This window comes from Arvicanthis niloticus, chromosome 28, assembly GCF_011762505.2.
Source record: "Arvicanthis niloticus isolate mArvNil1 chromosome 28, mArvNil1.pat.X, whole genome shotgun sequence".
Taxonomy (NCBI): Eukaryota; Metazoa; Chordata; class Mammalia; order Rodentia; family Muridae; genus Arvicanthis; species Arvicanthis niloticus.
The window spans coordinates 8,379,029-8,392,250 of NC_133436.1; the positions used below are offsets into that span (position 1 = coordinate 8,379,029).

General features: G+C 47.0%; 1 protein-coding gene across 2 annotated transcripts in view; it reads left to right on the forward strand.

The window, feature by feature from the left end:
- The window catches only part of Plg (plasminogen), a 40,710-nt gene that overhangs the window by 22,579 nt on the left and 4,909 nt on the right, over nucleotides 1-13,222 (forward strand). The window contains exons 11-17 of one of the 2 annotated variants that reach the window (XM_076926653.1): nucleotides 1,215-1,396; nucleotides 2,153-2,301; nucleotides 3,361-3,454; nucleotides 7,218-7,335; nucleotides 9,104-9,181; nucleotides 9,702-9,842; nucleotides 12,405-12,511. In XM_076926653.1, the coding sequence (XP_076782768.1) occupies nucleotides 1,215-1,396; nucleotides 2,153-2,301; nucleotides 3,361-3,454; nucleotides 7,218-7,335; nucleotides 9,104-9,181; nucleotides 9,702-9,842; nucleotides 12,405-12,511 (869 nt within the window). Of the gene's footprint in view, nucleotides 1-1,214; nucleotides 1,397-2,152; nucleotides 2,302-3,360; nucleotides 3,455-7,214; nucleotides 7,336-9,103; nucleotides 9,182-9,701; nucleotides 9,843-12,404; nucleotides 12,512-13,222 lie in introns of both variants that reach the window. The other variant, XM_076926652.1, reaches the window with a different exon arrangement.

A 13,222-nucleotide genomic window follows, 5' to 3' on the forward strand; every position in this document is an offset into this window, starting at 1 on the left:
CAGTCATGGACGATAATGTATTATGTATACTATTGTATTAAGGACTGGCCCCAGTGACCTCCTTCTTCTAGCTAGGCTCTGCCTGCTGAAGTTACCAGAACCTCCTCAAATAGCACTGGGGACCAAGTGTGTTTACAACACAAGCCTGTGGGAAACATTTCAGATTCAAACCCACAACACTGGAAGTACAATGTATCTCAACTAAAAGAAAGCAAGGGTCCCCTTGCATATCTAGTGCCTTGGGATCCTGTTGCTTGGCTTCCTGTAGCTGTGGGCACAGGCTTGAGACAAAGTCACTTTTCCTCAGTGTCTCTAGACAGTGCTGGCTTCCAGATCCCACAGAGATATAGGTCGGGATTCTGAGTTGACAGCAGGAATGAGAATTCTGGGAGCTTAGGACAATGTTCTTAACTGGAGTTGGAGGTACAGGAGGGTTTCGTTCTCCAGTGTTCCCCAGTATCCTCACTTGATGTGGTTTTTTGATCCCCACAACATTTCAGACCCTTCAGAGCCCCCAGAAGACTTTGTCATCTCCCCTAGCTCTTCAGACTTCTTTAAACTCATCCTCTACTGTCTGAATCTGGCTTTCGCAGGCAGAGAATAGATCTAAGACAGAAGGTTCCTGCCCATGACTGTATCCTACAGAAATGACATTCTGCCTGAGAACTCGTTCTTCACACCAGCCTTTGTGAATCTTTCAAATGCAAATCAACCCTTACCATATTTACGGCGACATGAACTTTATAATTTCCATTTACTATAAATGTTTAGAATTTTCACTATGTTATGAACAGACAGGGCTAGGGAACTCTCCTCTTTATAAGTTATTCCTTCTCTTGAGTAACACGTTACTCAAGAGTAACATAGTAAGAGTAGTTCCATTTTAAATATCCCTATGTGGTGATATCTAGAAAGATATTGATATATTTGTAATTGTTTTTTAAAATCTAGATTTACATTTCAAGATCTAAATTGGGGAAAAGTGTTTGTCAGAGTGTCAAAGGAGAATATTACAATGCTTGCTTTTAAATGTATACAATATACATATATTATAATATATAACATATATATTATGGACCATTTGTGACTATGCATTGTTAATATTCTCAGTGGGATGTTTCAAAGGCACTTTGCTAACACTTTTGTTGTAAACAAAATGGAGAAGGAGCTGAATTCTTCCACCACTGCTGACCACACTGCTTTGGGATTTACAGTGGCTTGGAGATGAACTACTGCAGGAACCCGGACGGTGACAAGGGCCCTTGGTGCTATACCACTGACCCGAGCGTCAGGTGGGAATACTGCAACCTGAAGCGGTGCTCAGAGACAGGAGGGAGTGTTGCAGAATCGGCCACCATCTCCCAAGTTCCAAGTGTGCCAGACGACTCTGAGACAGGTAGGGAGCCAGTGGCCAGACATTTGTGGGCAGCCGTGGACTCTGGACACAGAGGAGGAAGTATTACTGATATAGATGCTCTCACACTGCATGGGACACCCATGCGGGCTGAGAGTCTGCTGTGTAGAATGGGCCTCCGCTCTATCTTGGGGCAGACAGGGAGGTGATTGTTGACAGAAAGTGGGCGGACAGTTTCCCAAGGTACCCTGTAAGCCGTCTACGTGTTTTAACTATTCACACTGTTGTAAAGCTGGGCTTTCCTATGTCCTAGTCTGAGTTCCCCTTCGAAAACATCCTAACAAAGTTGGGATCATATCCAAGCCTGTAAACATCTCTGGCAACTTCCAGAACCAGTGAGCAATTCTTGCTCTTTGTCAGCACCCCAGTGTTTGAGGGCTGAGTCACTGGGTTGGCCACTAAAGGGCAACCCAACAGTAACACAACAGTGCAGTGGTTCTCAACGTGTGGGTCGAGACCCCCTGGGGGGTGTCAAGCGACCATTTCAACAGGAGTCATACATCAGTCATTGTGCATATCGGATTTTTACACTAAGACTCATAGCAGTAGCAAAATTACAGTTATGAAGTAGAAAATAACCATGGGGGGGTGTCCCCACAGCATGAAGAACTGTATTAAAGGGATGCAGCATTAGGAAGGTTGAGGACCTGTATTAGAGCAAGCCAACACTGATGCATTAATGCTGCATCATGCTTTGACTACCAGGGGGCACATAACCTTCCTCTTCCCTTCCTACAGACTGCATGTACAAGAATGGTAAAGACTATCGGGGCAAAAGGGCCATCACTGCAGCTGGTACCCCCTGCCAGGAATGGGCTGCCCAGGAGCCCCACAGGCACAACATCTTCACCCCACAGACAAACCCACGGGCTGGTCTGGAAAAGAATGTAAGCCACTCTGGTTTGAGTTCTGTTATATGTTTTCCTGACCAACCTTTGAACAGATTTAGTCCGGGGTTACACCGACTTGCCAGGACTGATCTTTGGTGTTGAGGGAAAAGGAATGGAGGGGAAAACTGAAGTAGATTGGGGTAGGGAGGGGACAAAGCCGAGGCCACAGCTGGGTATCCTACAGTTGACTATTCTGACACTGGGAACAGACATCTGGCCTCACTATTGAGAAAGATGTGGTAGTCACTGAATAAGGAGGGTGTGGAAAGAGGAGGAAAGTCCTGCCCTCCCCAGGCACTCTCCAACACTCCCAGGAATCTCTTGGAATTTTTTTTTTTTTTAATTGGAAGCTTTGATATGTTGACATGGTTGTTCATAGTATTGCCTTTGGTGCAGTGCAACCACCAGACCCTCTTCTTTCTGGGGCCAGGGGTTAGGGCTAACATTCTAATGCTTTGCCCACAGTTGCTTCTGCTGAACACCCTCTACCCCACACGTACTCTGAGCTCCTCTAGAAGCTCTCTTGGTCACTTAAGTAGAACAAAAGATGCTCTTGTAGCTCAGGATGCCACAGGCTTTAGGAGCTGTGTTTGATGCTCTTCAGGAAACAGCATAGTTGTAGGAGTCAGAGACCATGGAGCGGAGACCACATGTGCATTTATTATACCACAGCATCAGAGAAAACATTCCTACCCTTCTGTCTTGACCCATAGAGGGTGCAAACATTTTAAATCAACAACAAGGCTTCCCGGGGCACCAGATTACTGAAGCCTACCAATGACAAGACAGCCAGTAATGTCCACTGTCCCTGATGGCTTGCTCTCCCACATCTGGCCCAGGGAGTGGCTTTCTAGTTGGAACTTGCTTTGAGCAGAGGCTGGACCATTAGCATTCTGCAATTGAGGCTTTATAAGCACCGTAAACCAACTTATCATAAAAACGAGGTTAGAAAGCCAAGGGTCACTCCTTTCCATCCCGTATGAAGGTCTACTTCTCTACCTCTGGTCCTCCCTCCATCCCAGGGGAGCCTCCTCTTAAATGCCTGTCTCTTTTCAGTACTGCCGAAACCCAGATGGGGATGTGAATGGTCCTTGGTGCTATACAATGAACCCCAGAAAACTTTATGACTATTGTGACATCCCCCTGTGTGGTAAGTTTCTCCCTCTTTCCCATCCACTGTTTCTTTCTTTCTTTCTCTCTCTCTTTCTTTCTTTTTTTTTTTTTGTAAAGAAACTACTTTCCAATAAGTGGAGTGACTGTCTTCTTCATGAGGACTTACACAAAACAACCAACCACCACAGACAGGCTTTGAGCTGAGTGCCTCTGAGGAGAAACTGGCTGCCTCTCACCCTGAGCCTCTTTCATACGGCATCTTGAGCCTGGCCTGTTATTGTCCTTGCCCCATATCAACTAAACCTTACGCTAAATCCTCAAAGTATAGAAGGGACTAATCAGCTCCCGGAGGCTTCCCATGAACGGTTCCACAGTTGGCTTGAGATGCGTGTAAAACAAGTTCAGAGCGGCTGGGATAGGATGTGTATTAGTTACTTTGTCGCTGCTGCAATAAAGCGCAATGGCCAAAAGCAGCTTAAGGAAGCACTTATGGCTTACTGTTTCAAGGAGCTAGGTATCCATCCATACTAGGAGAGACTGAAGCAGAACAGTAAGAACAGCTGGCTGAGGGATCCCATCAAACTCTCAAAGCCCTGCCCTAGTGTTACACTTTCTTCAGCAAGACTCCACATCTCAAAAGGTTCCGTGGCCTACCCAAACAGTTCTAGCATCCTAGAGATTTTCCTTTTCAGCAGCAGAGAAAGGAACACAGCAGAGAAAGGAACACACACACACGCACACATACACACACACACACACACACACACACACACACTGAAAGCCTGCAAACTATCATCCTAAAATTTTATTTAAAAAAATGCAGATATTTTCGTTAGCCCTGTTCCCCACACCCCTGGATTTCCTATTCATTAGCTACCTAACTTAGAGATAGCATCTCAGGTTCCTTCGTGGGGGATTTGAGACTCTTTTTTTTGGAGGAAGGGGCTTGGATCTGGGAAAGGAAGGTTGACATTGGGTTTTGAAATTGGGATGGCAAGTCAACAGCTGTCTGCAAAGTGAGACCGCTTCTGCTCTGGGCTTACCAGCTTTACAGTCAGAACTTGTCCTTGTGGACTTTCTCACAGTGAGCTAGTCTAGTGGAGGGGATGCCTGGGACTGGAGGGAGGGGCTTACCTTGCAAAGCTCTTAGAGGCTGTGTCCCCAGTATTTGGGGGGCAGTGGTTAGGAGTTGTTAGGAGTGGTTAGGTGGCTCTTGGGCAGAGCAGGAGGTGGGAGGAGAAGGAAGGGTAATAGGCAGTCTTCTACCTGCCCATTTTACTGTAAGATAACTCAGAGGCTGCCAGAGTTAGAGAAGGGGAGAGTGACCTTTTTCTCGGGGTGGGGTGGGGTGGGGTGCTTTTTTATATTTGAAAGAAATTGTCTTGGTGGCTTCTTTACCTGAAAGAGGTGGCCTCTATACTTGGATCTGGCCACTGAGACACTGGGATCTCAGTGTCTCTCTTTCAATCTCCACATTGAGTTTCTATCCCTTGCCCCACCCCATCCCCATTGTCCTTACTTGCCTTGCACAGGCTACCCCTAAGTGGTACCGGCCTAGCATTCATGCCTTGGGCTCTGATCCTCTCTGTAGCAGCTGTGAATACCAGAGGGTCTGATTTTCTCAGTGTGAGCCAAGCCTTGGTATCCAACGGTCATATCCCATGATGCCAACCCATGATTTCTCCATGCCTTCAAAAGCAGTACCACACGGGAGATGCTTAAACACAATTTGCCAAGGTCTGCTGCCAGCTTCATGTGCATCTTTGCCTGACTCCCACCCCAAATAGACTGTAGCTCCTGTATGCTGACCCTAAGAAAATGAGTTTCCAGAAGATTCCATCAAGGTGATGCTGGTCTCTGGTTTACTGCAGCTAATTGTTCAGTACTGGCTGACCAGCATCAATTATCACAGCAAAGCAAAGGTTTCACTTCACAGATTCCTAACTCAAAACATCACATAAATAGAGCCAGTAGTATCTTTGAGAGACCCTCAAACTCCCACCTGAATGAAATGTCACAAGCCAGGCCTTCATTTCTCTCAACATTCTTGTCTTCAAAGCTCCCACAGAATAGCTCCCAAAGCCATGAGCACGCAACGTTCCCCCCCACCCCCTGCACAGATCTCCAAAATCTTCCCAAAACAACACAGGCAGGTCTGTCACAGTGAGTCTACTCAGTGGTACCAACAGATGTTCTAGTTCGTCTCTCTGTTGCCGTGGTAAAACCCCATGACCCAAAGCAACCAGGAGAAGAAAAAGGATTGTCTGGCTTACCTTTCACATCACAGTCCATCACTGAGGGAAGCCAAGCAGGAACCTGGAGGTGGGCAGATACCATGGAGGAATGCTGTTACCAGCTTGCTCCTGACAACTGACTCAGCCTGCCTTTTTATACCACTCAAGACCACCAGCCCAGGGAATGGCACCACCTACAGTGGGCTGAGCCCTACTACATGAATCACTAATGAAGAAAATGCCCCCCCCCCAGACTTGGCCAAAGGCTTATCTGATGGAGGCAATTCCTCAGCTGAGGTTCCCTCTTTCCAGGTGAATGCACTTTCTGGCAAAATGACAAACGCTAACCAGCACATGCACATGCATGAACCAATAGGCACTGAGCTGAGCCTTAGAGAAGATTGTTGCACCACAACACACAGCTCTCTTTGAAAAACCCTCCTTGCATGGACAAGGTAGAACAGGCCATGCCAAATAGAGTGGAAAATTCAGGTTCCAGCTACTTCGGAGTATGGGCTCTCTGGTTGACTAAGATGGAGGGAGTTTCTTGTAGGGATGCCATAAATGACGATGATAGTTACCTTTCTGCAGGCTGTGGGGCTGCAGGCCACAATGAAGCAGTTTTGAATATCCCTTGCATTTTTGTTAGTGGGAATTACCAAAGATGGGACGCAGACCCTGCTCTCCGGTACAGTGGCAGGCTAGCTGATGAGAGGGAATGCATACAGGAGGGAAACAGAGAGGAGGCAGGTGGGGCAAGTGGATTGATTGTTAGTGGTTGGTTGTAGTGTTTGGGGTAGTATGCAGGGCAGGGCAGGGCAGGGCAGGGCAGGGCAGGGCAGGGCAGGGCAGGGCAGGGCAGGGCAGGGCAGGGCAGGGCAGGGCAGGGCAGGGCAGGGCAGGGCAGGGCAGGGCAGGGCAGGAAAGGGAGGGTTAGGTCTGTGCTGAAACCAGCAGAGAAAAGGTAAAACTGGGTAGAGGATAGTTGCACTTGCTGTCTACATAGACAGATACAGACAGACACACAACTTACACGGACTCACAAGAAAAAAAAAAAAAACCATACTATCTTCCAAGGGGTTGAGAGCTATGGCCTTCAGGAGACCTTCCACAGTTCAGGAATTTTAACATTGCAACATGATGCTGCCATTTACAGATGAGTTGGGCCACATTCATAGCTGTCCTGAGATTCTTGCAGGCTGCAGGCTGGCCATGCCGCACAGATGGGGTTGACAAGCAAGGCCTGGTGTTCCAAGTATATCATATCGAGGAGGCTGGGAATAGCACATTGTGTTCATCAAAGTCTGCCAAGAAAAGCTCCTATTTTAATTTGATGCTACGACAATTTAATTAAATGATTAGAATTTATAGCCCCTTCCAAGGATAGGGTTCTGTGCTCTCTGCCACCACTTTTGAAACCCAGTGGAACTGTTCCAAAGGTTGCCTGTGACCCTGGGATGTGACAAACTCAGCTCCAGGCTGTGGGCCATGAACTTATCAGGACCGTATGACAGGACCTGTACATCTGCTGCTGCAGTGTGACCTTCTCTCGTGTCTTCACAGCAGCGTCATCCTTTGAGTGTGGGAAGCCTCAGGTGGAGCCGAAGAAATGCCCTGGGAGGGTGGTGGGTGGCTGTGTGGCCATTGCTCACTCCTGGCCCTGGCAAGTCAGCCTCAGAACAAGGTAAGCATTTTGCAGAGACATTTCCCACCTGTCTGTGTGAGCTTCACGACCAGCCTTCCTGTTCTCCTGACGTAAGGAGTAAATACAGCAACATAAAGTTGTAAAAGATATCTTCTTAAGTTCTCTATTTTGAAAATGACCAAAAATGGTATTTAAGGAAAACAAAGCAAAGCAAAGCAAATCCAGGCAGCTGTCATTAAATTATATATATATAATTATATATATATCAAACAGTGAAATGATGACCTCCCCAGAAAACATGGAAGGTGCTTTAGGGGTTCAAAGACTCCATGGCTGTTATAAAATGAAAGGAACATTTTCACAAATGTTTGCCACTGTGCTGCTTGGGGTTCACAGAGGAGCTGGCCTGTCCGAGGATCAGGTACCTGAGAGTCACGTGTGCCTTTTTTTTTTTTTTGTGACCCCCTTGAATTTAACACAGAGGCTGCTTGTGCATTCACAGACACACGAACAAGCCAGCTTGTGACTTCCCTAGTTTAAGAGATGCATCTGAGCCGGTGGAAGCAGGGCCACCTGTGTCAGAGCACATCTGCAAACCTTAATTCACTTTTCCTGGGCGTGGCTTATAAAGGACACACATGGAGCCGGCTCATCACAGGCTTGTCAGCTTGCCCTCATTTCCATAGCACTGTGCATGCTCCATTGCTGTCACCTCGCCCTCTGTGAGCTTGCAGAAGGCCACTAACAGTTGTGGGTGTGGATGGCTGAACTGTCTCTGCTACTTAGTTGTTTTTTAAAGCTTTATTTTATTCGTGTGAGTACACCGTAGCTGTCTTCAGACACACCGGAAGAGGGCATCGGATCTCATTACAGATGGTTGTGAGCCACCATGTGGTTGCTGGGAATTGAACTCAGGACCTCTGGAAGAACAGTCAGTGCTCCGCTGAGCCACCTCTCCAGCCCCATATTGAGTTGTTTAAGATTTATTTTTATTTTATTTTATTTATTTGAGTGTTTGCCTGCGTGTATAAATGTGCACCATTCATGTGCCTGGTGGCCTGGGAGACCAGATCCCTTGGAACTGGATCTACGTGGTTGTGAGCCATTACATATGTGCTGGGAACCAAACTTAGATCCTCTGGAAGAGCAGTTAACCTCGGAGCCATCTCTCCAGCCACAGAATCGTTTTTTCCCCCTTGGTTTAACTCCTTAATAACTTGCTGTATGATCTTTACCTGCTAAATAGATTTTTTTTCCTTCTGAAATTGAACGGCAGTGGTTATTTTCTGGCTGTTCCTCCATCTTTATTTTCTAACCTTATCCTAACTAAGTTACTAGCATTTGTATTCTAGCCATTCCACCCTGGGTGGGAGTTGGTGACCTCATCAGCCTGCATTACTGCTATTGGGGTCACATCTGGCTCCATGAAGGATGATTCATGAAGACCCTTTGCAAAGCCCAAGCCAGTGAAAACTAAAGGCAGCCTCAAGGGCAGGTTTGGACTGGTGGTTTATGTTGGGGTCCAGGACTAACAGGACAAAGTGCAGATACAGGACCTTGTGCTGGAGTCACTATCTCTGCTCCATGGGGACAGGTGGCATCTAAGGCTCTCCCAGATATCTTAAGAATGGTGTGGGTAGATGGTACCGTGTGTCTACTCTGCTGCAAACAGGCTGTGTCAGCCCCTTCTGCTGGGAATAGAAACAGTCAAGAAAAGAGTGGATGAATGCGTCTTTCTGATTTTCTGTGCAACTGAATGGGACAAAACATCTGGCCTAAATGGAAGTTCTTGTTTTCCATCCCCCAGATTTACTGGACAGCACTTCTGTGGTGGTACTTTAATAGCCCCGGAGTGGGTCCTGACTGCTGCCCATTGCCTGGAGAAGTACGTTCCATGGGTAACTGGCATGAGGTCTCCTTCTAAAGACTGATCTCCCTCCTCCTCCCCTTCCTCCCCCTCCCCTGCCTCCTTCTCCCCTTCTTCCTGCCCTGCCTCCTCCTCCCCTGCCTCTTCCTCTCCTCCCTCCTCTTCTTCTCCCTCTCCCTCTTCCTCCCCTCCCTCTCCTCTCATCCTCCTTCCTCCTTCCACTCTCCCTGTCTACCTTCCATGATAGTGACATCAGGGCCCAGAAAGCCACTGGGACAACTAGGCAACTAGGCAGTTCAGGAGAAAATCTGAGACCACAGAGTAGGGTCTGAGCCTGGGGAAACAGATCTGCTCAATGGCAGGCATTGGTCCTCTCAAGGTGAAAAATATTCCAGGTCAGACAAATCGAGGAGTTTTGTCTCTTGCCACAGACTCTGGTGCTGCATGTGTCGGGAGGCCTGGTGATGTGGGTGGCACAGGAAGGCACCAGGGAAGGGTCTGGACTATGTTTTACTCCTGATGTTACCGTCCTTTCTAGATCATCGAGACCTGAATTCTACAAGGTTATCCTGGGTGCACATGAAGAAGATATCCGTCGGTCGGATGTTCAGGAAATAACAGTATCCAAACTGTTTGTGGGGCCCAACAAAGCTGACATCGCCCTGCTGAAGCTGAGCCGGTACGGGCGGGCGCCCCTGGGTTTGAATCCTGAGCTGAGGCTTTTAGGAGCCACCACCATGGGGCAGAGCTGTCTAGTATGCAAAAGCATGGCAGTTTAGAAAAAAATGGAGGTAAATTTCATCAGAAAGCCAGGATTCAGCCCAGTTCTGCATACCCCAGGCACATTCCTTTAAAAGGAATCCAGATTCAGATTCCTCATATAGAGAAAGAATTAAAATATAAGGTGCAGAATCACCTTCGTGTCTCCCTTACCTAACACTCACCAGCTATGCATTCACCGACAATTACTCCATGTTCACAAAGCAACTCTGTCAGTTACTCCAGGCTGACAAAGCTCCTCTTAATATAATCCAATGAGATCACTGATTACTTCAAAGCACTTTTTAAAAACTACAGACATGTGCCTGGCATGGTGGCAAATGCCTTTGATCCCAGCACTTGGGAGACAGAAGCAGGTGGATCTCTTTGAGTTTGAGGCTAGCCTGGTCTACATAGTGAGTTCCAGAAAAGCCAGAGCTATAGAGAGAGGCTTTAGCTCAAAAACAAACAAACAAACAAACAAACAACAAAGCCCCAAACAAAACCAACAAGAATAAAATCCCACAAATATAGGGGTGACTGGAGAGATAGATCAGCAGTTAAGAGCGCTTGCTGCTTTTTCAGAAGACTAAAGTTTGGTTCCCAGAATCTATATCAAGTGGTTCACGACTACCTGTAATTTCAGCTCAAAGCGATCTAACACCCTCTTCAGGCCTCTGTTGACACACACATACATTAAAAAAAAAAAAAAAAAAAGGCAAAACCAACCAGACAAACCCAGGTAGGAAAGAGCAGAGCGAAGCAAGAAACAATTAATTCACAAATACAAGTTGACTCACTGTTCCTTTCTCTGTCCTTATTTTCTCTGCTGAAATTTATTATTTTTTTTAAAGCCAGACACTGAGTAATTAGGCTTGTTCCATGGAGTTAGGAATGTTTGGAAACAGGTCTATCCCTGTGGGCCCAGCTCACAAATGGTCAACTATTTTGAGAAATACATGTTTGGGACAGGCACCAGACACTCAGAGCGCGTTAGCTGTGCCTGATGGCTTCCAGATGACAGGGAGATGATTCTGGCAGAGACAAGGGCTGGTCCAGCCAGTGCAGGCTGCTGGAGGGAGGTCTGGTCTCAAACACTAGGCCATGGTTCTGGTCTGTAAACAGAGAGGTGATGTATTGGGGCATTTCGATGCGTTAGAAGGAAGGAAGGGGTCTTACTCTGTAAATCAGCTGATCTCTCTCATGTCCCCAGAACCTTCCCTTGCATCCCAGCAGATGAGCAAATATAAGCCCGCCTGTCTGCATGGTTCCCTTAGATTCATTAGGGCGATTGAGGGCTTGAAAAAGTCATTCAACAAATAGGAGAACTCTGTTCCCCGACAGCCTAACATGTTTTGGCTTTTACCGATCATCTCCACACCCCACAGACTAAGGACCAAAGGTCTTGGTGTCCCATAAAGGAACCTATGCATGCTATCCCTGTGAGAAGCTGGGTCTGTTTTGGTTATTCTGGGAAAACGTGTCTGCTGCAAAGCTGGAGACAGTATGAATTCCCAATGAAAACAGGGCATTTCTCATCTTCAGTCTTTTCTCTCTCTCTCTCTCTCTCTCTCTCTCTCTCTCTCTCTCTCTCTCTCATCTCTTGAATGCACTAAACAAGGCCTTGAAAAATCAAAGTTAGAATGCATGTGAATCCATGGAACTCTATGCAGGTGCAGGTTCTTTGAAAACAGGGCTGTTTCACTTCTGTGAAGAGCTCACTTCCAAATCACTCTCCCTTGGTGGACACCATTTGCCGGGATTCTGGTAACCAGTTTAGGATTTATCAGATGAGAAGCTCTGGGATCCAGAAAGGTGGAATAGGCAGTCCTGGGCAAACACCTTTTGGTCTTAGTGTAACTGGGTGGCATCTGGATGCTCCACCCACAGAATGGGGAATGGCACCTTCTTACATCAAATAGTACATCTTAAACTATAGGATGGGGCTCAGTTGGTAAAGTACTTTCCACACAAACATGGAGACCCAAGCTCAAATCCCCAGAGTTATGTCAAAAGCTTGGCATGAAGGTATGCACCTGCAATCCCAACACTGGGTCCCGTGGGGGGGGGGGGTAGGGGTAGGGGACAGAAAGACTCCAAGAACTTATTGACAGCTAGTCTTGCTGACTTAGTGAACTCGGGTTCTATGACAGATCCTTTCTCCAAAACTGAGGGGATGAACAATTGAGGAAGACATCTTGTATTGACCTCTGGCCTCTATATGTGTATGCACAAGCGTGCATGCACACAAACACACACGCCTTCTCATATAATCGATTCTTTAGCTCATAGGACATTGTAGAGCACTGTGAGAATAAAGGGTTTCTATATTGTTCTATGTCAGTGAAGTAAAGAGATACCAGCCCGGGGACTTGCTGGGACATTGAGGCAGGTACACTTGGCTGTGGGGGATCTGCAGGTGAAGGATGTTGGGGGGGCTCCTGCAGAGTGGTTGATGTAACATTTAATGTGTTTCTTTTAGCCCAGCCACCATCACGGATAAAGTCATCACAGCTTGTCTGCCGTCTCCACATTACGTGGTTGCTGACCGGACGCTATGTTACATCACAGGCTGGGGAGAAACTCAAGGTGAGGCAACTGGCTTTGACTACAGACTAGATGGCAAAAGGAACCATTCGAAGCGAGTTGTAGCAAGTCCTGCATGTGAATGTGGTCCAGCCCCTTTCTAGATTTGTCTGGGCACTTGCTACATCTCCATAATTGGTCACCAAGACTTGAGGAGGATGCCAGGGAATGTCCCTTAGACTCTTCTGGCCTACTGTTAGAATATGAATATCTTTTTCCCAGGGGAGAGGCCTTGGACTCAACCCACAGATTAGCCTGGACTTACCATGTGACTTTACTGTTTTAAGTTCTCAAAAATGGTGTAACACAATCACAACAAAAACTGTAGCTAAACCAGTCTTTCCAAATACTCATACGGTTAATATGTGTGAGAAGCCATTAGTGCAGGACAAACTGACAACCGGAAGGGGGAGGGAAAGGTGTCTTGGTACAGATGATGAGGCAGGGGTAGGATGAGAGCTCTACACAGGCTTCCCTATCACAATCTGTATTTACTCTGGGGATGCCTCCATCTCTCTGTATATGCCTGCTAATAATGAAATCCAGCAAGTTGGACCTCTCAGCCATGGGAATAGTAAGAATACCTTACAAGCATGGTCTCCCTCTCAGGAGTGTTGAGTGCTATGCTGGCTCTGTCCTCATTGAAAGAGAAGTCTTGATTTTGTGGCCATACACACAGAGCAAGAGAGCGAGAGAGAGCGAGAGAGCGAGAGC